The sequence below is a fragment of the Orcinus orca genome, chromosome 4, assembly GCF_937001465.1.
Source record: "Orcinus orca chromosome 4, mOrcOrc1.1, whole genome shotgun sequence".
Lineage (NCBI taxonomy): Eukaryota > Metazoa > Chordata > Mammalia > Artiodactyla > Delphinidae > Orcinus > Orcinus orca.
The window spans coordinates 140,532,415-140,557,879 of NC_064562.1; the positions used below are offsets into that span (position 1 = coordinate 140,532,415).

Sequence of the window (25,465 nt, forward strand, 5' to 3'; positions counted from 1 at the left end):
ATCTTGTTGGCCATCTGAATATTTTCTTTGGTGAGGTGTCTGTTCAGGTTTTTTGCCCATTTTAAAAAATCAGGTTGTTCCTTTTCTTATTGAATTTGAAGAGTTCTGTGTATACTTTGGATAACAGTCTTTTTTCAAATGTCTTTGGCATATATTTTCTCCCAGCCTGTGGCTTGTTTTCTCATTATCATCAAGATAATCAAGCATCTTCGCGGCGGAGTTTTTAATTTTAATGAAATCCAGTTTATCAATTATTTCTCTCGTAGACTGAGCTTTTTGGTGTCATATTTTAAAAGTCATCACCATACCCAAGGTCATCGAGATTTTCTCCTGTGTTATATTCTAGCATCAAGTATGTTTTTAAAGCGAATAGAGCCCCAAACGAAAGTAAAGCGTCCACACTAGGCAGGTCAGCCACCACTTCTTATTTATCGTTGTTATCTCCAAAGACTAAAACTCAGCTTGGCACATAGCAAGTAATCAATACGTATATGTTTACCTGGATGAATGAATGTAAATGGCCTTTTTGGTCAGCATTTAAATTCCCACCAATAACGGACGCCCAGCTCGCCTCTCTTGCTCCTTTCCTGGCTTTCCGCGGAGCGGCGGGGCCTCGGAGCCCCTCAGTACCCCCTCCACTCTTGTTCGTGGCCCTCCAGGCTGCAGGTGGTAGCTTCCTTTGCTGGGGGCGGTGCCTGGACACCGGTGTCCCTCGCCTGGAACAGCCTTGCAGCCCAGAAGGAAGAGTGAAGAGCACTAGGCGGCGAAAGAGCGCGGCTTCGGGCGGCCGGGCTGGAGGCGCTCGACGGCTCGCCGCGGGCCCCCGGGACCCTGCTGAGCGCTCGACCAAGTTGGAGAGGCGGGGGGGCGCCCAGCCGTGGAAGAGGGGCACTCTGAACCGGGCCAGCCCCGGCGGGGTAGCGGCCAACAGAGCGCCCACCTGTCTTGGTCCTGCGGCGCCAAGGTAGCCGGGCCGCCGGCCGCGGGGTTTCCGAGATCCGCGCGGCTCGGCCCGAGGGCGAAGGAGAGGGAGGGCGGTTGCGGACACCGCCGCCCTTCAGTCCGAGGTCTCTGCGCAACCGAAGCTGGCTGACTTTTCCTTCAGCTCTCGGTTTCCCGGCTGCGGCCGGAGCCGTGCCGGAAGCAGGCGACGCCACGGGCGCCGGGGGTGAGACCTCGCCGTCCTCTGCGCCTGTTACCTGTTGCGCGCCCTTGCCGCCGAGTCTCAAGTGGGCATGTTTCAGGTGGGCAGGTCCAGCATCCCCAAACCTGCCGCCCGGAACCTGGAGGACCTAGACTCTGTGCAGCGCGTCCTCTTCCACAGGTCAGTGCTGGGCCGGGGGATCCGGGAAAAGACAGCCCTCAGTTCCCGGGGATGAGGGCGAGGGGAGGGGCGACCTTTCTTTCGGGCATCTTGCGGCGAAAGTCTCGTTTGGGATTCTCCTTGGGGCGGTGCCCGCCGCGGGAGGGTAGTCGGGACCTGCCCTCCGCCCTTTCCAGAATCGGACGCTCGGGATTCACCCGCTCTGGTAGCTCAGAGGCTGGCCCCGCGCGGGACGGGGTTACCCATCCCACTGCAGAGAACACCACCTTCTCTAGAAGAGATAGAACAATTAAGCAAACCTGTGTTTTAAACACCTCTAGACTTTCTCCAGGAAAACGAACTGAGAGGTTTGTTTGGATTGGGGCTGTGATTGGAATTAGAAGGAGGCACTTTTTAACAAATCTAAATTCTATCCCCCTCCCCAAGCACACACTCACGTACAGTCACGCGTGCGCATCCACACACGTAACTACACAAAAGAGATTTAGGAGTGCCTCTCAGAAGGATGAGAAGCCCAACTTGCCGTAAACTGCTACTGTATTAATTTACTCTGTCGAACCTTATACTTTATGGAAAATAGACTAACAAATATTAAACCCCATGGTAACGGTTAGAGGTTTATGGAAGAAAAAGAACTAAGAATCCACATGGAGAGCAAATTCTATTTCCATTAAGAGAGGATGGTTGAAACGCCAGGCAGCTTAATGCTGCTTTGACTCTAAGAGAGCCTGGCCTTCATAATACGTGATCTGGGAAAAACTCGCTTAGAAATATGTGAAAAGTATCTCTTGAAAGAGTAAGTGGCGCTTGGTAAATATCTGTCAGGGGGAGGCTTATGTGAGTTCTCTCATCTGTAAACGTTTCAAGTGACTCTTTTAAGTCTTTGTACAAAACCATATGAGCTGTAGAAATCCTGTTCTGTTGGAAGTGTGAATAGAGAAGAAAGACATTTCTGTATTTGAAGAAAAAGCAATATTTTGAAGGAAAAAAACAATATTCAACATTTTTAGCCTATAAATAAATAGTATCCTGTTTTACTTATTCTGTTAGCCAAAGATAAGGTTGGAAATGAGAAAATTGGATAATGCTTATGGATTTAAAAGTATTAGACAATGGTATTCGATTCTGAGGAAATAAAGGCATAAATGGAAAAAATGGCTTAGTACGTAAATAGAAAAAATGAACTTAGTAAGGAATGACATTTAAAGATTTATACAATCCTGTTCTGTTGGAAGTGTGCAAGGAAGAAATCCCGTCTCTTCAGTTTAAAAACTGTCTTCTGAAACCTGCAATTTTCCACAGTTGGTTTCCTTCCCCTCTCTCCCCAAGAGAGCCCCTGCCATATACCATAAAATATTATCAAATGAGCAGCTAAAAGGGGATTCTGCTAAATTCCCAAAGACAGTTCTCCCTGCATTTGAAAAAATTACAGTCCATGAATAATCCCCCAATTTATTAACTAGAAACTCATTCATAGCATGACTTTGATAAAGCTGGGAGGGGTGTTTGTTTTAAATGCTTAAAACCCTGGTGCAACAGAATTTCTTCATGTTTTAAATGTCAGGTGCCAAAAAATTCCAAACTGATTAACCCTGCAGGGTTTCACATCCAAAGCACAAACCTGTCTGAATGAACCAGGACAAAAGAATATGTTTAAACTACAGCCATCAAAACTGAGATGATTATTTCAGAAGTAAGTAGTGGAGTGTTTCTGGAATAAACCTGCTCAGTATATGAAAAGCTACTTTATCTGAATTACAAATAACTGCACCCACATGCTATGGGAACCAATGGAATCTGAAACTTCAGTGTCTTTGTCAGTATGATGGCTACAATTCTCTATTTTTAACAATATGTGAAAATCTTTTTGCTTTTGCAATGCATTATTTTTATCAGTGGTTATTTACTGTTTAATGTTTTCAAACACACTTATTAAAAAATTGGAAACATCTATAGAGGTTTCTGTTTCATTTCATTAAGATAGATTTTCACACAAGTTCATATTTAATCAAATGCCTTTTGTTCATATATGTAAAGGTTTGTTGAGACATAATGTAATAGAAATTAGAGAAAACAGATAACCTTTAAACTACACTCACCTACTCATCATAGTTCTTAGGCTCTAGACCAGTGCATGGCCTATTTTTTTTATGCCAGTTTTACAACATTTTCATGTTTTTCCTTTAAAACATCCCTTGTAAGATATCCACAAAATTTTGGCAATTACATTAAAGAGACCGCTAGCCTTGAGCCACAGAACATTTATAGACAAGAAAGAATAGCAGACTATTCTATTTTTACATCTTACTTTAAAGGATAACCCTTATGAGTGTTTATTTTTTAATTACTTGTATATTTTCCATTGTAAATATGGTTTTCAAAATGTAAAGCATTAAACTGCTGTGCTCTTGAAAAAGATACTCCAGCCAAACCAAAACTGAAGCAAAGTTGCAAATTTTTCTCTGCATGAGGTGTTAGCATTAAATTGCTGTGCTCTTGAAAAAGATACTTCAGCCAAACCAAAACTGAAGCAAAGTTGCACATTTTTCTCTGCATGAGGTGTTAGCTTCAAAATATGTCAATATTAAAATAACAATAGCTCAGCTAAAAATATTCAGCTATCCTACTTCGTTTATTTTTAAATTATTTATTTATTTATTTGTGGCTGTGTTGGGTCTTCGTTTCTGTGTGAGGGCTTTCTCTAGTTGCGGCGAGCAGGGGCCACTCTTCATTGCGGTGCGCAGGCCTCTCACTGTTGTGGCCTCTCTTGTTGCGGGGCACAGGCTCCAGACGCGCAGGTTCAGCGGCCATGGCTCATGGGCCCAGCCGCTCCCCGGCATGTGGGATCTTCCCAGACCAGGCCTCGAATCCGTGTCCCCTACATTGGCAGGCAGATTCTCAACCACTGTGCCACCAGGGAAGCCCTATCCTACTTTTTGATTAAAAAGTTACATATAGGTTGTCTGAGTCAGGGAAAACTTCAGTATTGCATTTCTCAGTTATTTTTACTTAAGTAAATCAACAAATATTTGTGTCACTCTTGATTATAGGAAGTACTCAAATAATCATATTAGCACTCATTAGAATTTTGCAAAGAGTTTTCAAAAATTTATGCACTAGGTTACTGCAATTTATTCATTCCCTTGGAGTCCTATTCTGTTGCATACTGCATAGTTGTGGGATTTGGCAAGGTTTAACTTGTCTATATTTTCCTGTTCATTCTATAATAAAAAGGGATAATACCCACCCTACAGGATGGCGATGTGAATTTCAGGTGTTATTTAAGTGCTCTATCAAAGTAAAGTTCTCTGAAACAGAAGGGATTATATTTACAACTGTCCTAAAAGAATTAAAACAAAACCCAAAAAGACAGCTATTCCTAAAGGCTCTGAGAAGATTCAGCTAAGTGACTTTTGCCCAGAGCCTAAAGGCTAATGTATGCTTCTGGTCCAGGCTAGAGTGCCGACATTTTGACACCTAAGCCAGCAGAGAAAGTGAGCTAAAGGCGAGTCTCTTAAAATGTTTGATGACCTAAACTTCATGCTTTTGGCAACAGTAAAATAAGCATATTTTAAATACCTCAAATATCCAAAACTCTCAGGGGTAAAGGTGTGCCCCATTAGATAAAATTCCTGATGAATAAAATATCCTTTTAAACTCAAAAAGTAAGATCTAAAATAAATAATAAAATCAAAGCTCTTTGAAAATATGGTATATATCACACACTGCTCTGTTTCCTAACGTGTAAGACATCAGATTTCAAAGGTTATCTCAGGGCTTCCCTGGTGGCGCAGTGGTTGAGAGTCCGCCTACCGATGCAGGGGACACGGGTTCGTGCCCGGTCCGGGAAGATCCCACATGCCGCGGAGCGGCTGGGCCCGTGAGCCATGGCCGGTGAGCCTGCGCATCCGGAGCCTGCGCGTCCAGAGCCTGTGCTTCGCAAAGGGAGAAGCCACAACAGTGAGAGGCCCGCGTGCCACAAAAACAAAAATAAAAACAAAAAACAAAGGTTATCTCAGTTGGTTCTTAGCAAGCCTGTATAGTAGGCAGGGACTATTATTGCTGTCTTCAGATGAAGACACTGATCTTGTTCCCGGTCACTTGGTTATTAGTGACAGAATCAGGATAAGAACCTGGCTCCTCTGACTGGGGAATGCCCGGCACTTACGGATTATCAAACATTTTCATAGTGGTTATCAAATTACTGTAGAGTTTGACAAACATAGTGGGGTTTTTTTAGGTGCTTCTGAGGCCGCATGACACTAATTTATAAACTATGGTTTTTGTAAATCTCATGTGTGTCCTACTTTTTTCTTCATCAGCAGATTGTCAGGCATCAAGGATTTTTGCTGCTGTGTATTCCTGTTTTAAGGAGCCCTTCCTTCCTTTTGGTTGGCAGCTACTGATCTATGGCAGTAGAACAGTTTACCAAATTTGTTAGAACTTGTAAATGAAAATATAAAATGAGGATAAGTAAGAGTAAATGAATTGGGTTTGGGGCTTAAGCTCTGTGCCATTTACTTTAGTTACTTTTATGTTTGCCTCTGGATTCTCATCTATATTCCGTTATTGTTCAAACGCAGCATGCATGATCTTAGAACAAGTTCCATACATTTTTACGGGTAATTCAATTTTTATATAGGAAAATGAGAATTTTCAATCATAATGCAGTTCTATAAACATAAGATTGCCAAAATGTTATTCTTATATATTATGACTCTATCCCAAATTTGAAAAATTCCACATTATGAAGTCTGTTTTTAAAATGCTATTTTGCTGAGTCTACCAAATTAATTATTCATGATTTTAAAATGACTGCAGTTGTCAGTATTACTACATAGTTCATGAATTATTATTTCCATGTGCACAATTAAGGCCCTATGAATTAGTTCCTAACAAAACTCTGTGACATGAATTTCTTACCTTGCAATTAAATTTTTCTTAATGGACATGACCTCCTGTGGCCCTGTTTTCATTTGGTTCTCATTGCTAGCTTATATTACTATTTAGGAAAGAGCTCTTGAACCTGCTAAAGATACTAAATATTTAATTATGCTCTTATCTGGTGTATTTAATGTCAGAATTGTATTGTTTGCCTAATTGAGATGGTAATCAATGGAAATAAGGACCTTATGTCTCATATATATTAAACTAAACGTATGTGGGCCTCAGAAGACGGCTGGCCATTTGTGTAGTAGAAAATAGAAAATAAGAATATACCCTGGCCTGGAAGTACCCTGGTGGCCTAATGGTTAGGATTCTGGGCTTTCACTGCTATGGCCCAGAGTTCAATCCCTGGTCGGGGAACTGAGATCCTACAAGACATGCTGTGCAGCCCCCCCCCAAAAAAAGAATATACTCCGGTCTCAATCTTTTAAATTTTCCTGCAGTTGATAATTATGAAACAGACAGAAAAAGTCAGTATTCTTATAAAGCTCCTGAAAATGGCATTTTTATTCTTTTCCTTTCTTCATCCTCTCCAGTATATCTAAGGGTATCAAATATTAATTTAGTTAGTATAAATATGATATATAAAGTTAGAAATCTGGAAATCAGATTACCATACCCTGAAAATTTAATTATGAATTTAAAATGATTGCTATTATTTCTTCTTTTGTGAAAGATCAAGCAAAGGTGTAACTTTTTCTGGGGGCAGGGGAGGAATTTTGTTCATTAAACATACGGAAATAAAGTCGACATAACTCAGAGGTTTATCTACTGTGAAAGGACATTTTTTTTTTTTTTTTTTGGCCGCACTGCGCGGCATGCGGGATCTTAGTTCTCCGACCAGGGATCAAACTGGAGCCCCCTGCAGTAGAAGAGCAGATTCTTAACCCCTGGACCACCAGGGAAGTCCCAAGGACATTTCTTAAAAGATATACTTTTATGTGGCACTTCTTGCTCTGGTTCAACTTTGTGTAAGATAAAAGACTGAAAAAAAAAAAAACAAGTCATGTCTTCTAGGAGTTGTCATTTGGTAGCAAAGATAGATACATTCCTAAATAGTTTAGATACTAGGCAGACTGGCAGTTAATTATACCAGAACTTTATGGGATATGTTATGAGGGGAAGATGGAAAGAGGAATTCTTACTATAAGGTAGGAAAAGAGTCTGGGAAGACTTCTTGGAAAAGGTACAGCTTAAATTGGGACTTGAAGGAAAATGTAGTGTTTCGGATAAGCAGTGCTCCACAGACAGGGAACTGTGTGCATAAATGATCCAGAGAATAGCTAATGTTTTTTGACACTTTGTATGCTAGGTATTTTATGTGCATTAACTCACTGGATTCCAAACAGTCCCGTGAAAGAGGTACCAATATCCTAAGTCGCAGGTAGGAAAAGTGAAGCTTGCAGAGATGGGTGCTGAGGCAGGGAGAGGTCTGCCTGCCAGGCTTAAAACCAGGAGGTGGGAGTGGGTTCCAGCCTGTTTGCGAAATGGTCAGTGGGACTTACAGGTATGAAGCATAGAACTGAGTTAAGGCTAAGGGCAGTGTTTCCCAAGTTTGCCTTTGAGGATCACTGGGGTTACTTTTTAAAATAGGGATTTCCAGGCCCCTCCCCTGGAGGTTCTGATCCTGTTGAAGTGGGGCAGGACCCTAAAGTCTGTATGTTTAACAAGCACCTCAGGTAAGATATTTTGATTAGCAAGTTGGACACACTTGATTAACTTAATTAATGCATAGCAGGAAATAAGGCCTCTGATTCCTAGTTGGTGCTCAATTATTTGTAGAATTGGAAAGTTTTTTTAAGAGACTACACAGTTTGGATTTTATTCTCTGTTTAATGGGGTGGCATTGAGACTTATAAGCAGGGTATGAAATTATTAGATATTTATAGAAAAAAATGAAGTGTTATTTATAGTAAGAAAACGTGGAGTTTTGTTAAAATTTAAAATGTCTTTTTTCTTTTTTTACTTCCAACAAGTTGCTTTTAAAATGATGAAAGGCTAAGTATTAAAGAGGTGCCTAAAGCATTTTAATTTTAGAATGGAATCTTAGGGATTGTGGTGAGAATAAGTATGTATGTTTTAACATGAAACAACTATTAGTGATTCCACCTTTTAAAATAATAGTATCTCTGATTTTAAAAGTAATACGTATTTTTGGGGGGGACCTCAATACTGATGGAAATATTTGTTTCTCTTCTTTCCTGGTTCCACTGTCTTCAGGCTTCTGACCCCATTACTTTCTCCATCACTTTTAGCTGGCAAGGTTGCCTTCTACTTACCAGAGAAAATAAACACCATCACATGGAGACTGCCTCAGCTTCCTGAGTGAAACTGGCAAGTCAGCATCCACACCGGCACCCTCCTTTGGGTATCAGCTTCAGGGAAGAGGTGTTAAGCAAGGTCATAGCCCTCCATCTGTTCCTAGGGAGCCATATCCTCCTGCCACCTCAAGAACCTCCTTTACCATTTATGAACTAGTCCCCTGTTCTCTAATTTGAGTGGTATATGGACCTCTCTTTTCCCTCTTGCAGATTTCCAGGGATGACAAACTTTATTATAATTTTAAATAAACAGGCATAAGCTCTGTGCTTTATAGCTCTTATATAAGATAAAAACAATTTTATAAATTAATACAAATAAACTACAAAATAAAATTCAATAGCTAGTTTACAGTTATAAAAAAGCAAATTTAGAAATTAATACAAATAAAACCGTAAAACTTAGGATATTCAAATACGTAGTTTAATGTGACAAATGATACTAAATTGCAGCTTGAAAGTTTAAATATTTGATGGCTACTGCCCAGGTTCTTTTGAGTTCTTCATGCATATATCTCTCTGGGCCATGGGGTGACTCATCTTCCTCATCTTCACTACTCTTCTCTGTTTGGAACATAATATCCCGTAAGTTAAGCCTTCCTCTAAGAAATCTGCTGTGGCCCCACATGCCCTAGTTTGTTTCCCTTTGGGTATTCCAGTAGAACTCTGTATTTATCATAGGACACTATATGTTATAAGCTGCCCATTCACCTTTCAGTCTCTACCATCTACCCATGTAGTTTAAGTTGAATCCCCAGCACCCATCCTTTGAGATCATAAAATAACATTATATCCTTCTCTTACCTGCTACAATAGGAACATTTCCCCATGCATTACTCTTTGAAAACATTTCTATTCATATCATAATATTCATCATACTTTATACATAAAGGTGTATTTAACTTTTCCCCTATTGTTGAATATTTAGATTGCTTTCAGCTTATCACTTTTACAAATTTTATAAATTTTATTTATATCCTTTAGACGCGCAGGCCCAGCGGCCATGGCTCACTAGCCCAGCCGCTCCGCGGCACGGGGCACGAACCCGCGTCCCCTGCATCGGCAGGCGGACTCCCAACCACTGCGCCACCAGGGAAGCCCCACATATCCCTTATTTTCTTAAAAATATATCTCTAATAGTTGAATTACTGGGTCCTGAAGAGTAAATATAATCTAGTGGTTAATGACTTAAGTTCAGTTCTCTGTTGGCTTTGATGCCCGCTAGCCATGTGACCATTAACAAGATGAATAAACTCTAAGTTTCACTTTCCTTATTTTAGTATAGGGATATTTAGTTTATATATTTATATACATATGAATAGAACAAGTAATTAGAACAATGGCTGAATCTCAATAAATGCTAGCTATTATTTTGTACTTACAAAAAATATTTGATGTAGGTATTCGCAAATGACAGGTAAATTTTATCTGTTTACACTTCCAACTTATGTGATAACACTTTATCAAATTATAAAATTTTCAGTTAGAAAATGAACACGCAGTAGATTTCACAATATGGGCACCAGTTTGAAGCACCTCCACAACATCTGCTTGGGAGAACTGTTAAAATATTTGCCACTGCGAAACAATAAGAAAACCAAAGAAACAATGGCGCGTATTTACATCAACAAGGCATTGCTTAAAGGCGTCCATTCCTTGCGCGTATGGAGAAGTAAAGGGTAGCTTTCTTTACCTCAAGGGAAACTCAGGCGGAGCGCCTCTAAGGTTTTGGACAGCTGTTCAGCGTAGAAACAAAGTGCAAACTGCAAGAAAACAAAACAGTGGGCCTCCGCCAGTTTTAATAAGTTACGCTGCTCCAAAGGAGTGTTTAGGAGAGCGGAAATGGTTAAGTTTCAGCTTCTTCCATTCCTCCAGGATACCCTCCTGGAAATTCGAGTTCCTTGGCTCCTTTCAGTCGTCTTGGTTCTCTCAGGGAAGCTTCCTCGTCTCCCTGGCAACCTGAGCTGCCACCAATTGAAGCTGAGGATTGGTGGTCACGTGTCCCCTACCCCTTCCCGAGCGGAGGCAACATGGCGGCCCCGGTAAGCAGTAGCTGCGAGATTTGAATTACCCTACTTGTAGCTGCTGCGTCCCTGCTGATGGCGTCTCCGGCGTTGTGCGGTTCACGTCAGAGCCCAGAGGGACTCCCTGGAGACCCCTCCTCACAAGAAGAAGATGAGGATTGTGATCCTGAAGATCCGGTCAGCGACTCGGGTTCATACTCCTCTACAAGTACCGATTATGAGTAAGGTTCTCGAAGAGGGACAATTAAATCCATTCCTTCTGCCTCGAGAGTGTACATGTGGGCTGGGGGGAATTCGAGAGTGTTGGCGTGGTAGAGACCGAGTGTTTGAGGTCCTATAATAAGTGGGGTTTATTTGCACCACGTTTCAATTGTGTGATAATGTGAGACGAAATGACTGTGCCATTCTTTGTTACTTTAGGCTTTTGTGATTTTCAGAGGAGGAGGTTCTCTTCTTTGTGGTGGATTCTGTAATATATGAGAGTGTATCTATGTGTTAGAATGTTCATAAAATTCTGTTCTGTCGCAGTGTCTTCTTGCTTTGGTGTCATGATCTTTGTGACTTTAACCTCAGTGTTTAGAATGAAGTGACACCCTCCACGTTTTATGTCAACTATTTAAATTATGTAGATTTTTCTGGTTATAAAAATGAATATATATATAAAAGAAAGAAAATCCACCCTAGCCTCACCATCGAGAACAACCTCTCAGCATTTTTGGGGGTATTTCTGCTGTATTTTCCTATACATTCCCATGGTTTTCTTGTTTTCTATTTTATGTTATAATGTAATTTTTAAATACAGAATATCTAAGTGTTATTTTCTACTTTCTTATCCCTAAAAATAATGAAAAAGTTATTTTTATTCACAGTACCCAATGCTACTTCAGTTTTGAAGGAATTTATCCCTTACTGCTATGCACTAGAAAAGTCAAAGTAATTAGCTGTAGCTTGAAATGACTAGCATTGAAAAGGTTCTGGTGCCAAAACATCAATCAGTGACTGCCATATATAGTCATTTTTAGGATGACATTTTATGTGTATTTAGAAATAACAGTTACAGGTATTTAATGTGTATTTAGGAGTATCAGTTACTTGGCAATTATTTTCACCCATAGGTATGTAAAACATTTTTATCATTATCTTTAAAAGCACAAGGGAGAAAACCATCACTAATGGCTGCTTAATTATATTCTAGAGGCTTAATGAGGACAGATTATATTCTGGAAGACTTGAACAAATTTAAGGATCAAATACTTTGTACAATCTTCTACTGTGGTCGTTTAAAAAATAATTGCAAAATTCATGGCTATCAAGCAAGGCTGCTGGAAGGAAGTATGGATTATGTAGAACCTTATTTGGTCTTGCTATGGGAGCCATAGACAGTGTGAGATTCAAATTCTTGCTTTCTCTACATCTTAGAATCACACATTTTCAACCCAGAGAGAATCTATAATATTCCCATGGTCACACAGCCAAATGTTGTCAGTGGAGAAATTTAAGAGACCTGATTTCAAATGGGGTGCATTGATTTTGATGAGTTAATAAATGAGCTAGTCCTTTTTTCTAGGAAATAAGCAAGCTGAGAACTCGAGTTAGAACACTTATTTCAAAGCATTTTGTGATTTGGAATACATGTGTGCATATATATATATATATATATATATATACACATATATATAATATTTTAGTTTTTAAACGGGCATTAAACTTTCTATATCAGTCATTCACTGATCACTCCACATATTCCAGTGTCTTTATCATCCTAATAATAAAAGTACAGGAAATCTCGATTGTAAACTGTTTGGCTGGTCTATATTTCAAGTCCTACCAAGATTCAGATTTTATGCCTGTCGCTTCTTGGTGTTTAGGACATGAGAGTTGATATACACTGACCAGGTAGCCTTCTGTTCTGTTTCTTCCTTATGGTATTTACTTCCCTAAGCTGCAGCGTCACCAATGCAAAAGGTGGGCTTCCCAGCATGGACAGGACACTGGAACATGTGGATCCAAGGTATAGGGAGGCGAACCTAAGCTTTCTCATCAAAGCTAAGAGATATGAATTGCCTATTGTCTTTCATTGCCTACATGGAGGTTATTAAAGAAGTTATGCTACTTATTGATTCACATAAAGTATCCTGAACTTTCAGGGTTCTAGTTAATTTCTGCATATTCTTTCTGGAAATTATCATTGTTTCTTGCATGCTTTGAAACTGAAAACCAGTTTGAGCTGCAAGTGATTGTCAGTATAGAATTAATAAGTTTATCATTTTTTAGATAAAATGTCTTTAGGGTAATTCTGGTATAGTACTTTTAATAGGGTTGTTTAAGACTTATAAGAGAACATTTTTAGGTTGGTGCAGTACATCTTAACCTGGCATATTGGCAAGTTCCTGTGGAAGCTTCAGAGGTAATACTGGAGGGTGGGTTGGGTTGAGGAAACCGTTAACTAGTTTCAGTATTAAAAAAAAAAATTATTTATTTACTTATTTGGTTGCACCGGGTCGTAGTTGAGGCAGGTGGGCTCCTTAGTTGCGGTGTGTGGGCTCTTTAGTTGTGGCGTGCAAACTCTTGTTGTGGCATGCATGAGGGATCTAGTTCCTTAACCAGGGATTGAACCTGGGCCCCCTGCATTGGGAGCATGGAGTCTTATCCACGGCACCACTAGGGAAGTCCTGACTAGTTTCAATGTTGAAATAACAGAAATCATACATTTACTTGCAATAATGCCATGCTTTCTTTGCTTTGGTTTACAATTACCCAACTCATTGAAGCCACATTGGTTCATGTTGGCCGAAGTCATCCATTTTATGACTTAAATTTTTGATTTTTCAGAGTGAATTGTTTATTGTTGTGAGTTTTAAAGCCTTGACTGATGGAGAGAAAAAAAGGATACTTTGAAAAGAGAATTTAGCTATAAAATGCTAAGGAGCTTCCACTGACAATAAGAAGAATGACTGGAGAAGAAGGAAAATACGTCCTTTAAGGTTTTTTTTCTGGGTTTTTTTAACAACTTTACTGAAGTATAATTGACATACAATAAACTGTACATATTTGAAGTGTATGGTTAAGCTTTGATAAGTTTTGACATGTATATATCTGTCAAGATAATGAACATATCCATCTCGTCCAAAAGTTTCCCCGTGTGCCTCCCTCATACTACTCATGCCTGCCTCACTGTTTATAACCACTAATCTGCTTTCTGTAATGACAGCTGAGTTTGTGTTTTCTAGAGTCTTATAAAAATGGAGGTATGTAGTATGGACTCCCTTTTTTGTCTGGCTTCTTTTAATCAGCATAATTATTTTGAGACCATTCATTTTGTTGCCTATATGTTGTTCGTTCCTTTTTATTTCTGAGTAGGATTTATTTCTGAATAGGATTCCATTTATTTCTGAATAGGATTTCCTTTTTATTTCTAAATAGGATTCAGCGTAACTATTTTTTTTTCTTTGTGATTATTCAGCATAATTATTTTGAGACTCATTCATGTTGTTGCCTAGATGTAGTTCTTACCTTTTTATTTCTGAACTGGATTCCATGGATATATCAAAATTTATCTTTTTCTTGGGTTTTAACTTGGGAATGTGCTACTCGAAGAATAAAAATATTTCATTCAAAGTTGTGATGCAATATATTAATATCAATTTAGTATAATATTTTCCTTTTTCTCTCCTACTCTGAACCTTGACTTTTTCCTTTTAATTTAATTTTTCTTTTATCAAATTATATAGATTAAAAAGTCAAATAGTATGTAACTAGGTTTATGATGAGACATGGTAATTCTCTGCCAGCATCTCTGTATGCTTCCAGCTCAGCATGTTTGAAGAGAATTCATTGTCTGCCTTGTTTCTCCTCTAGTGTTGCCCATCTCATTTGCTGACCTCACTCTCTTCTTCCTCAGGTCCTCAGATCTAGTAAGTCTCCAGTCCTGTTGACTTGCTTTTCTGATATCCACCCCACCACCTCCTCCTGCTTCTCACAGGCACTGCCTTACTTAAAGGGCTTGTGTCTCCCATACACCAGTTGTCTAACTGGTTTGGGTGCCTCTAATTTCTCCTGTTTTCAGTCTTTCACCCATACAGCTGCCAGAGTTTGCTTTCTAAAATAATTTTTCTCTTAGAGAACCTACTACAAAAAGATATAATGTGGCAGTTTGGATCAAAAATAGAATTAAACACATGCATGAATATTACCAGTGAAGCTAACTAAAATGAAGTAAATATCCATGTGCTTAACCAGGTCATCCCTGTGATCAGGAGGAGAAGGCCGAGATTTAAAAACTAACGGTAATACTTCAGGTTTGTTTGCTGATGACTGTGTTATTCAGAGAATTCAACCACTTCAATTACAATGGAATGTCTTTATAATGTAGCCTGAAATAACTGAGACTTTTGAAAATGAGACTAATTCTGTTAGTATTCATAGCACATTTACAGTGTCGGAATAATTTTTTCAACAGATTATTATGAGAGGCATCCTAGTACAGAGTAATAAGTACTAGATTAAGAGTAGGAGTCAGACAACCTGAAAGTGTTAACATTTTCATTTCATCAGGTTTTCTCTGGTCTTGAGGGATTCAGAATTAGGAGAATTCTTGGTTATAATTTACTGTTTTACAAGATGTCTCAAGACTCCTATATACTAAGGGGCAAGTACTTAAAGAGAAAATAAAGGCTGAATATGTAAGCATTTCTACTTCTTTGGAAATGAAGGCTTTGTGTAGATGACCTAGAAAAGACATGCTTTTCTTTAACACGAAAACTATCTTCCTGGTACTGGGAAACTTGATGGGCCTTCATCTATTTTGACTTTTATTTCAAAATTTAAAATATTAGGACAATTGTGTTAGGGCAGTGGAACTGTATGTTACTATATGATACTATAATATCATATAGTATCTGTATAATACTATACAGATACTCTATGTATCTGTATGATACTATAATTATACTCTAATGGTGGATGATACATGTCATTATACATTTGTCCAAACCCATAGATTGTACACCATGAGAGTAAACCATAATGTAAGTTGTGGATTTGAGGTGATTTTGTTGTGTCAATGTAGGTTCATCAATTGTAACAAATGTACCACTCTTGTAAGCGATGTTGATAATGGAGGAGGCCATACAAGTGCAGGGACAAGGAGTATATGGGAAGTCACTCTACCTTCTGCTCAGTTTTGCTGTGAACCTGAAACTGCTCTAAAAAAAGAAAAGTCTTTTAAATCATTTTTCTACTCAAAAGCTTGATGGCCTCCCAAATAAACTCCAGATTCCTTAGGATGCTTTTTAAAGCTCTTTTAGATCTGTCCCTAGCCTATCTGATCTCATCTTTGATGATCTTCCTTTAAGTCACCTGTATTCCTGTTTGTCTTAGCTCTGGCCACTATTTAAAAAACATCCTAGGGAATTAATTCCCTGGCCGTCCCGTGGTTAGGACTCTGCACTTCCATTGCAGGGGGCATGGGTTCGATCCGTGGTTAGGGAACTAAGATCCCACGAGACATGTGGTGTGGCCAAAAAAAAAGAAAATCCTAGACTGAGTGGCTTATAAACCATAGAAATGTATTTCTCACAGTTCTGGAGGCTGTAAGTCCAAGGTCAGGATATCAGCATGGTCAGGTTCTGGTAAGGGCCCTCTTCCAGGTTGCAGACTGCAAGTTCTCATTGTATTCTCACATAGCAGAGAGGAGAAGCAAGTTCCCTGTGTCTCATAAGGGCACTAATCCCGTTCGTGAGGGCTGCACCCTTATGACGGCATCCAATTCTAATTACTTCCCAAGCGCCCCACCTCCTAACACCATCCCATTGGATGGAAATGTTTCAACATATAAATTCTGGGGGAACATAAACATTCAGTTCATAATATTACTACACTGAAATATTCACCCATTCTCATTCCTAACATTTTCTTTCATACCTATTGATACTTTGTTCTCTGTTTGAAACACCTTTTCTTCCTATCTCTGCTTGTCACAATCATTCAAGTTTTCATTTAAGTGCCACCTTCTCGTAGGACCTTATTTGATCCCTCTTAGACTTAATTTCTCCAATAACAGTTTTTCTCCTATAGCAGTTTTCATTCCTCACTTTTGTCACTTGCATTTCAGCTAGGTGATGAGCTCTCTGTCCACCTGACATCTTTTTAAAAGCACAATAAAGCCCTATCAAAAAATGATTTGCTGGTCTTTGATTTCAGTTCTACCAGAGTTAGATCGTATCCTTAACTTAGTGATGTGTAGACATGCCCTGTTTAGCAGAAGGGCTGGGGTAGGGAATGGGGCCATTATTAGCATAGTTCTAGTGGAGATGTGTTCCTGATGTAAAAATTTATTTCATGCATTAACTACACAGTTAGTAGTTCACTGGCTGATCCCTTCTTCTCTGACATGCTCCACATTTGTTCCAGTGGTAACTGGCTGGGCTAGAAGCAGCATCATCAGCTCCCACCAGGTTCCCCACCTCCTCAAGCTGCTATAATAGCTAGCATAGATTTTAACCCTTAAAATCATGGTTTCCTTTTAGAAAACAATCAGAAGACTTCGGGGATGAAAATTAGATACTGCTGGTAGACAGAACACAGAAATGAAAACATAGAAAAGCATTAGGCAGACCCGTACTTACTGAACAAGCCCCAGATAGAATCCATGATAATTTGTCGTGGTGTTTTTATTTTGTGTGGTTTGTCTCTGTACCTAGGATTGTCTTGCTGTATCTATTAGCATTATATAACTATGTAACTACATGTGTTGGCCACTTTGGTAAAGCACATTGTGCTTTCCCCACTAAAACGAAAAAAAAAGAAACAAAAAAGTATTGTAACAGGTTTTAAGTAGTAGCAAAAGTCTGTTTTCCTTAAGGAAATGTGCCATGAGGGCTGGCTATTTTGTTAATGTTCTTTCTTGTGGTGGCCAAGGAAATTGTGATACTACTTCATTTGGTGAAAAATGCTGACATTAACGCAACTAAGGACCTGAGAGATTCAATAACTTAGAAGAAGAAAAAAAGATTTAGTATCAACACAGAATTTTGAAACACCTGAGTAATTGAGAAAATTAAAAGCATTATCTGAAGTTCATTTTCTTTAATATACTGTTAGAGCTTATGTAAGTGAACTTGTTTATTTGCAAATTAGCAAGTTTTTCTTTGGTAAGAAGGACTCTGGTCACATTTACCACATTATTTAGGGCCTTGAAACCAATTAAAGTGCCGTCAAACTTTGCAGGCAGACTATAAATATATAGTTATTTCTGTTTAGAGCAAAGTAGAATGAACAAAATAAAAGTCTCATTGAAGGACATTTGCACAATGACAGCTTTGCAGCTTGCACCATAGGCTCTCAGAAAAAAATGAAAGAATATTTATATTAATATTGATTAATGTAACCCATGTATTATAAAAATCTTAATTAAAACTGCTAGATTTAATTCCTTTTTAAAGATAAATATTTTAGACTACCCTGGTGGTGCAGTGGTTAAGAATCTGCCTGCCAATGCAGGGGACAAGGGTTTGAGCCCTGGTCCGGGAAGATCCCACATGCAGCAGAGCAACTAAGCCTGTGCACCACAACTACTGAGCCCACGTGCCACAACTACTGAAGCTCACGTGCCTAGAGCCCATGCTCCACAACAGGAGAAGCCACCACAAGGAGAAGCCTGCACACTGCAACGAAGAGTAACCCCTGCTCGCCGCAACTAGAGAAAGCCCACGAGAAGCAATGAAGACCCAACGCAGCCAAAAATTAATTAATTAATTAATTAATTAAAAAAACTTTAAAAAATATTTTATTTTGGAATAAATTTAGATTTACAGAAAAGTTGAAAAGATAGTACAGAGAATTCCTGTAAATTCTTCACCCAGTTTTTCTCTGATGTTAACCTTTTACACAAATAGGGTACATTTTTTAAAACTAAGAAATTAACATTAGTGTAGTACTGTTAACTAAACTCTAGACTTTATTCAGATTTCACCATTCCCCTACTTATGAACTTTTTCTGTTCCCGGATCCACTCCAGGGTATCATATGGCATTTAGTCATCACGTCTCCTTAAGTCTCCTCTGGTCTGCAGTAGTTTTCTCAGTCCTTCCTTGTTTTTCATAACCTTGATCACTTGGTTAAGGTGATGTCTGCCAGGTTTCTTCACTGTGAAGTCACTGTTTTTCATTTTCCATACTCTGTTCTTTGAAAGCATGTCACTGAGTCCTGTCTACACTAAAGAGGAGGAAAGATTAAGCTCCATCTCCTGGAGTGAAGAGTGTCTATATATAATATTAATTTCATTATTAATAAATAGTTACAATGAAAAGTTGGCAGTTTTGTTTTATTGTTGTTTTTAATACACTCCCTCCATTCTAGAACTAGTTTGAGAGTACAGTCTTTCCACCTCTGTTAAACTTTCGGATACGTTAATCAGTTATGCTCTTGATGTTTTTCTAAAGAGGAAGTAATCACCTGTAGTAGGAATAAGGAACCTTTTGGGAATCCTGAACTGTGGCCTTAAGGGCAGTATCTAGTTTTGGTTCATATGTTACCAGCACTTAGCCTGGAATCTAGTAGAGATCATTGGAGGCATCTTCATTTATTGCTAGGGATTGGAAAAGTGCAGAAGTACAGGAGCTATATCTAATAAAGGTGTAAGTTTCTCTCCAGTTCTGACTGTGGTGCAAGAGGATGGGAACTGTCATTTATTTGGCCTTGCCAGGCACATTATTTTATTTGCTGTTGATAACAGCCCTGTGAGGTAGCTATAATCTGTTTTCTGGAAAAGGAAACCTAAAGCCTAGAAAAGTGAAAATCTCAATAGAACAGTGTTTGAACCAAGGTCTGTGACCTCTCAGGTCATTTTCTTTTTACTATATGTTTTGTCGTCTTTTACAGTTTCCTATGTTCATTTCCTTGTCTTTATTCCTGTCTTTTTTCTCCCTTCTTTTAACTTCTCCCTTTTTAAAAAAATTTCTTCTGCTTAAAGTGAAATATTTTTTAAATATAGAGCTTAAGAAAGTGGATCTCATTCATTGCTGGTGGAAATGTGAATTGGTATAGTCTTAGGGTAAAGACACCTACCTATCTATCTATCTATCTCTCTATCCCCCTACATAAAAGAATGGTTACTCGGCTTCCCTGGTGGCACAGTGGTTGAGAGTCTGCCTGCTGATGCAGGGGACACGGGTTCGTGCCCCGGTCCGCGAAGATCCCACATGCCGCGGAGCGGCTAGGCCCGTGAGCCATGGCCACTGAGCCTGCGCGTCTGGAGCCTGGAGCCTGTGCTCCGCAACGGGAGAGGCCACAGCAGTGAGAGGCCTGCGTACCGCAAAAAAAAAAAAAAAGAATGGTTACTGTATTGTTGTCCATAGGGGCAAAAAAAAGTGAACACAAAGCTTATCATTAGGTGACCAAATGTGCTACATCCCTCATGCTGCCATTAGAGGTTTTTAAATTGTTTTTTTAGTGATAAACGATAAAGGGGTGTGTGTGTGTATGTATAGATTCCACTCACTTTTTCAAAACAAACAGTAACAACCCTATATATGTTTTATATGATTATAAGAACACAGATTAAAAAATTTTTTTTATTGAAGTATAGTTGATTTACGATGTTTATTTTTGGTATACAGTAAAGTGATTCAGTTATACATATATATCTATATTGTTTTTCATATTCTTTTCCATTATGCTTTATCACAGGATATTGAATATATCAGTAGTTCCCTGTGCTATACAGTAGGACCTTGTTGTTTAGAACACAGATTTTTAACATGTCAGTGAAAGGTAGGAAGGGAGAATGAAATGTATGATAATTACGTGCCCATTTATATAAAATGAGTCTGTGCTTATGTGTACATGAAAGTACAGTCACCAACTAGAAATCTAGTCAACACCAGTTCTTTCGTCTCCCTCGTCATCGCATCTAATCAGTCTCAACGTCCTGGTGATTTTCAAGCATTTCTCAAATGTTTTTCCTACTTTCCATTTCCTCTACAATTGCCTTAGTTATCATCTTTGCTTGGACTACGGAAACAGCCCCCTAAATGGCCTCTTATCTTTTTTTTTTAATTAATTAATTTATTTATTTTTGGCTGAGTTGGGTCTTCGTTGCTGCATGGGCTTTCTCTAGTTGCGGCCAGCGGGAGCTACTCTTAGTTGTGCGCAGGCTTCTTATTGTGGTGGCTTCTCTTGTTGTGAAGCATGGGCTCTAGGCGCGCGGGCTTCAGTAGTTGTGGCCCACGGGCTTAATTGCTCCGCGACGTGTGGGACCTTCCCTGACCAGGGCACAAACCCGTGTCCCCGGAATTGGCAGGCGGATTCTCAACCACTGCGCCACCAGGGCAGCCCCTGGCCTCTTATCTTGAATCTTGTCCACCTGAATTCCTTCTATTGTCCTGTCAAAGTAGATCTATTCAGCGATTTCTAACATGTAAACCCCTCTACCTAAAACTCTTCATTGATACTCTCTTACCTACACAACAAAACCCAAACCCTTTGCCAGGGTCCAGAAGGGCTTGCAAAATTACAACTTGCAAAATTAGACTTCTCCTGTCATTCCCCACCTCACCACCTCCACTCTGGCAACCGCAGACTAGATTTAGTTATCCACATAGGCCATGGGGACTACCCCTCAAGGCCTTTGCTTGTGCTGGTACTTCTGCTTGGGATTCTCTTCTTGTCTTCCCCCTCAGCTCCCCAAGCCCTCCTCCCCAGACACTTGTTGCTTTAAAACTCACCTCTGGGGTCTCCTCTACCAGAAAGTCTCCCTTGACCTCATCCTCAACCCCAGGCTAAGCTGGATGACCTCTCTTTTGCACCTACCATGTGTATTGTCATGAATTCCTTCTCAGTTTCTCTTCCCCACTAGACAAGGGAAGGAACTGAGTTTTTCATCTTTGTAATTCCAGTACTGTCCACCATGCCTGGCACTGTTTATTTGTTCTACAACTGAATGCCACCCCCTGTGGCACCTCCACCTGCAGGGATCTTTAAATCATAACCAAAAAGTGGTTTCACATTCATATTTTAGAGAATAAGTGACTTCCCTGGTGGTCCAGTGGTTAAGACTCTGCACTTCCACTGCAGGGGGCCCGGGTTTGATCCCTGGTGGGGAGCTAAGATCCTGCGTGCCACACCACACTACCCCCCAAAAAAAAAAAAAAAAGTATAAATTCCAAATTTTAGAGAATTAGGTGAACCATCTTCATGTTTAGCAGAGGGAAAAATGTTTCTTTGGCGTCACATATCTCTCATACGAACAACAGACCATATTAAAAGGGTGAGATTATAAAGCAAGTAAATTTCATTCATTTTTCTAATTAATATATATCTTCATAAGTAATTGTGTTTAATTATGATATTTTCATTGTGCCATTTTATTTTTTAAATAATTAATTCATTTATCTTTTGGCTGCGTCGGGTCTTAGTTGTGACAGGCGGGATTTTTTGTTGCAATGCGCAGGCTCTTCCTTGCACTATGTGGGCTTCTCTCTAGTTGTAGCATGCGGGCTCCAGAGCATGTGGGCTCTGTAGTTGTGGTACACGGTCTCTCTAGCTGTGGCGTGTGGGCTTAGTTGCCCTGTGGCATGTTCCCTGACCAGGGATTGAACCAGCGTCCCCTGCATTACAAGATGGATTCTTAACCACTGGCCACCAGGGAAGTCCCTGTGCCATTTTAAATTACGGTACATTGTTATCTAAATTTTTTTATGGTGGGGACACAGTTATTTAGACTCATCAGAGTAAAACTACAGAGATATTAAATACTGATTTCTGCAGGTACAGACAGATATAGTCAAAACAACTGATAATGGTGAATAATACACAGTAAGTGGTGCTAAGTGCCTAAAATGATGCCATACACTGGGAACCAGCAAGTGCCAAAGAAATGTTAGTTTTGATATCTGGGGATAGTTATGCCTTTTTTTTTAACCATTCATATATAGTTGAAAATTCTATGTTAATTACCAACTACAGACCAGCATAGTGGTTAGTTTCTGATTAATAGAATAGTGCATTTTTTGGATGAATTTTCACAGTATTTAGAAAGACACACTTGACTTTTAAGTTAAAAGAACCAGGATTGCTAATAAACACTGCAGAAAACAGATGTCTTCTAACTGATTGAATGATTAGAACACAAATTATAACGTGCCAGGATATTACAGCTCATGTTTCTGAAAAGTCTCTCCACATGTTAGTTCTTCCACTGTAACCAGTTTTGCTTTAAAGAATAGCAGTTTGAAAGGTAAACTGTTCGTAACATTGAACAGGGTAGAGTTTGTGGTTAGGTCTGTTACCCTAAGATGGGTATTTTTGTTTTTTAATGCTCTTTGAATCATTTTAATAATAATAATTTTGTTTTTTTCAAAGGCCTATTTCCCAGTTAAATATCACATGATGAATCATGTCATGTGTGGTTTACTCTTCTTACTACAATTATTCATTAAAAGGAATTTTATGAAATTATAGGCTACAGAAGTGATTATTATTAACTGTGATTACAAACTAGTTGTTTTCAGCAAAGATTTTAGTTCATGGTGGGTGAATGTTCCTTTTTGAAAACTTATTATATAAACAAAGTCTTTTAATACTGGTAGGCTTTCACTTTTGTTTTAACGTGTCAGCCATGCTGAATAATTTCTTTGCAAATAGGATGTTTTTATGTGCAATTTCTGAATGTCTCACATCTGTGGATATAATTGTATAATCAACTACTAATGTAAATCATTGTCCAGTGAAATTGTCTAAAGTGAACAGTAACCACACAGGGACTGAATTAAATTTAAAAAACAAAATAGAACCTTAGATTCTAGAAGGGGGCCATCTCTTTTTTAATTTGCTTTCTTTTCTATCACTATGCCATTTTGATTCCATCTCCTCCAACCCCAGTTCTTCAAGGCTCTACAAAAACCATTCTACAGGAAATAATGTTGATGCTCACAATAAATTAGAATCAGTGAGGAGACTCTGAAATAATCAAAGAACTTTCACCCTTCCCGTCTCCCCGCACCCCAACCCCTACCCTCACCCGCCTGCCGGAAAGGCATAACTGTTTTTCCCATGTTTGGCTGCGATTTAGATTATCTTTTCTCTTTTTCACAGTGACCTGGAGCCTGAATGGCTGGACAGTGTGCAGAAGAATGGAGAGCTATTTTATCTGGAGTTGAGTGAGGATGAAGAAGAAAGCCTTCTTCCTGAGACACCTACTGTGAACCATGTCAGGTTCAGTGAAAACGAGATTATTATTGAAGAGGATGATTACAAAGAAGGAAAAAAGTATGAACCCAAACTCAAGCGGTTTACCAAGATTTTAAAAAGTAAAAAACTTTTACCCAAACGCTATAATAAAAAAAATAGCAATGCCAGTGGGCCAGTATCCATTCTAAAGCATCAGTCCAATCAGAAAACAGGAGTTGTTGTCCAACAGCGGTACAAAGATGTGAACGTTTACGTGAACCCCAAAAAGCTAACCGTCACCAAAGCCAAAGAGCAGCTCAAGCTTCTGGAAGTACTGATTGGGATTATCCATCAGACCAAGTGGAGCTGGAGAAGAAGTGGAAAACAGGGCAGTGGAGAGAAGCTTGTGGTCCATGGCCTGCTGCCAGGAGGATCTGCTATGAAGAGTGGTCAGATATTAATTGGTAAGTCCTGCTCGTGAGCATCAGTCCTTGTTTGCAGAGTTAATGGTTGATGCTGCTTTGTGAGGAAAGTGATCAAAACAGAATTATACCCAGTGTCTCAACCAATAAAGGACTGCCTGACGATATTTGGGACAGTAGTGAAATTGGAAGGATTGTGTACTGCAATGCACAGCATTCTTAAGACAAGCACTTTAGTGCCGTGAATACACATGTGTGCCTTGTTAGGCCAGGGAACAGCTTAACTAATTTTCAAGTTTTTATATAATTTTATTTCATCTTGGTTTTCTTTGCTGACAAGAAAAAGAAAAGTTAACTGTACAGTGATAATTTAGGTTTGAATGACCTATATCCAATAACATGATACAAAAATATATAATTTATGAATAAAAATACTTTAAAATTGTATATTTGCACTTAAGTGCCCTGAGTTTTTGGAGTAGTTTTAAACTGTTTCCTATGGCATATGTAACAACATTGGTGTTATACGTAAATTTCCTTTTAAGGGCGCTTGTCATAAAATATCCCACCAATTTTGAGGGGAAAATAAGAAATCCACAAGTTATTCTGAATATATGTTAAGATGAGCATTTTGTGTTGCTGATACATTTTAAGCTGTTGGATATGTTTGAGTTAGTAGCAAAGATAGATTAGTTACCTAGAGATAGATTAGTTACCCAGAGATAGATTCATTACCCAGAGATAGATTCGTTACCCAGAGATAGATTACCCTACCCAGAGATAGACTAGCTACCTAGAGATAGACTAGTTACCCACAGATAGATTAGTTACCCAGAGATAGGTTAGTTACCTAGATATAGACTAGTTACCTAGAGATAGATTATTTACCTAAAGATAGATTAGTTAAAGATGAGTATATGTTGTTAACAAAACTTACAGGTAGTAACAGTTCTCCAAGCTGATGCTCTTAAGTTGACCCAGCCTGAGAGGTTTTGATAAAGGAACTTTTATAGATTATTTAGAAACATTTCAAAATATTTCTTTAACTCCAAATTTTTTGTTTGTTCATTGATTCATTAGATAATTTTTTGAGCACCTGCTAAATGCCAGGAGCACGAAGATTACTCTAATGATCCAGTTACTCCTCCTAAGGAGCTCATGCTGTAGTGGAGCTCACGTAGTGTCAGAAATAAGCAGACAGTTTCCCACAGTGTGATAAGTGCCACGATAAGGTTTGCAGGGAGGAACCCTGTAGGAAGGGCA

At 39.1% G+C, this 25,465-nt stretch overlaps 1 protein-coding gene across 4 annotated transcripts in view; it reads left to right on the plus strand.

Annotated features, from left to right (window-relative positions):
* The first annotated feature begins 643 nt into the window (after positions 1 to 643).
* The window catches only part of INTU (inturned planar cell polarity protein), a 79,786-nt gene continuing 54,964 nt past the window's right edge, over positions 644 to 25,465 (plus strand). For 2 of the 4 annotated variants that reach the window (XM_004265117.3, XM_033419395.2), the window contains exons 1-2: positions 10,377 to 10,834; positions 23,706 to 24,244. In XM_004265117.3, the coding sequence (XP_004265165.1) occupies positions 10,689 to 10,834; positions 23,706 to 24,244 (685 nt within the window). In that variant the 5' untranslated portion in view covers positions 10,377 to 10,688. Of the gene's footprint in view, positions 1,325 to 10,376; positions 10,835 to 23,705; positions 24,245 to 25,465 lie in introns of those variants that run through there. The other 2 variants (XM_033419393.2, XM_033419394.2) reach the window with 2 other exon arrangements.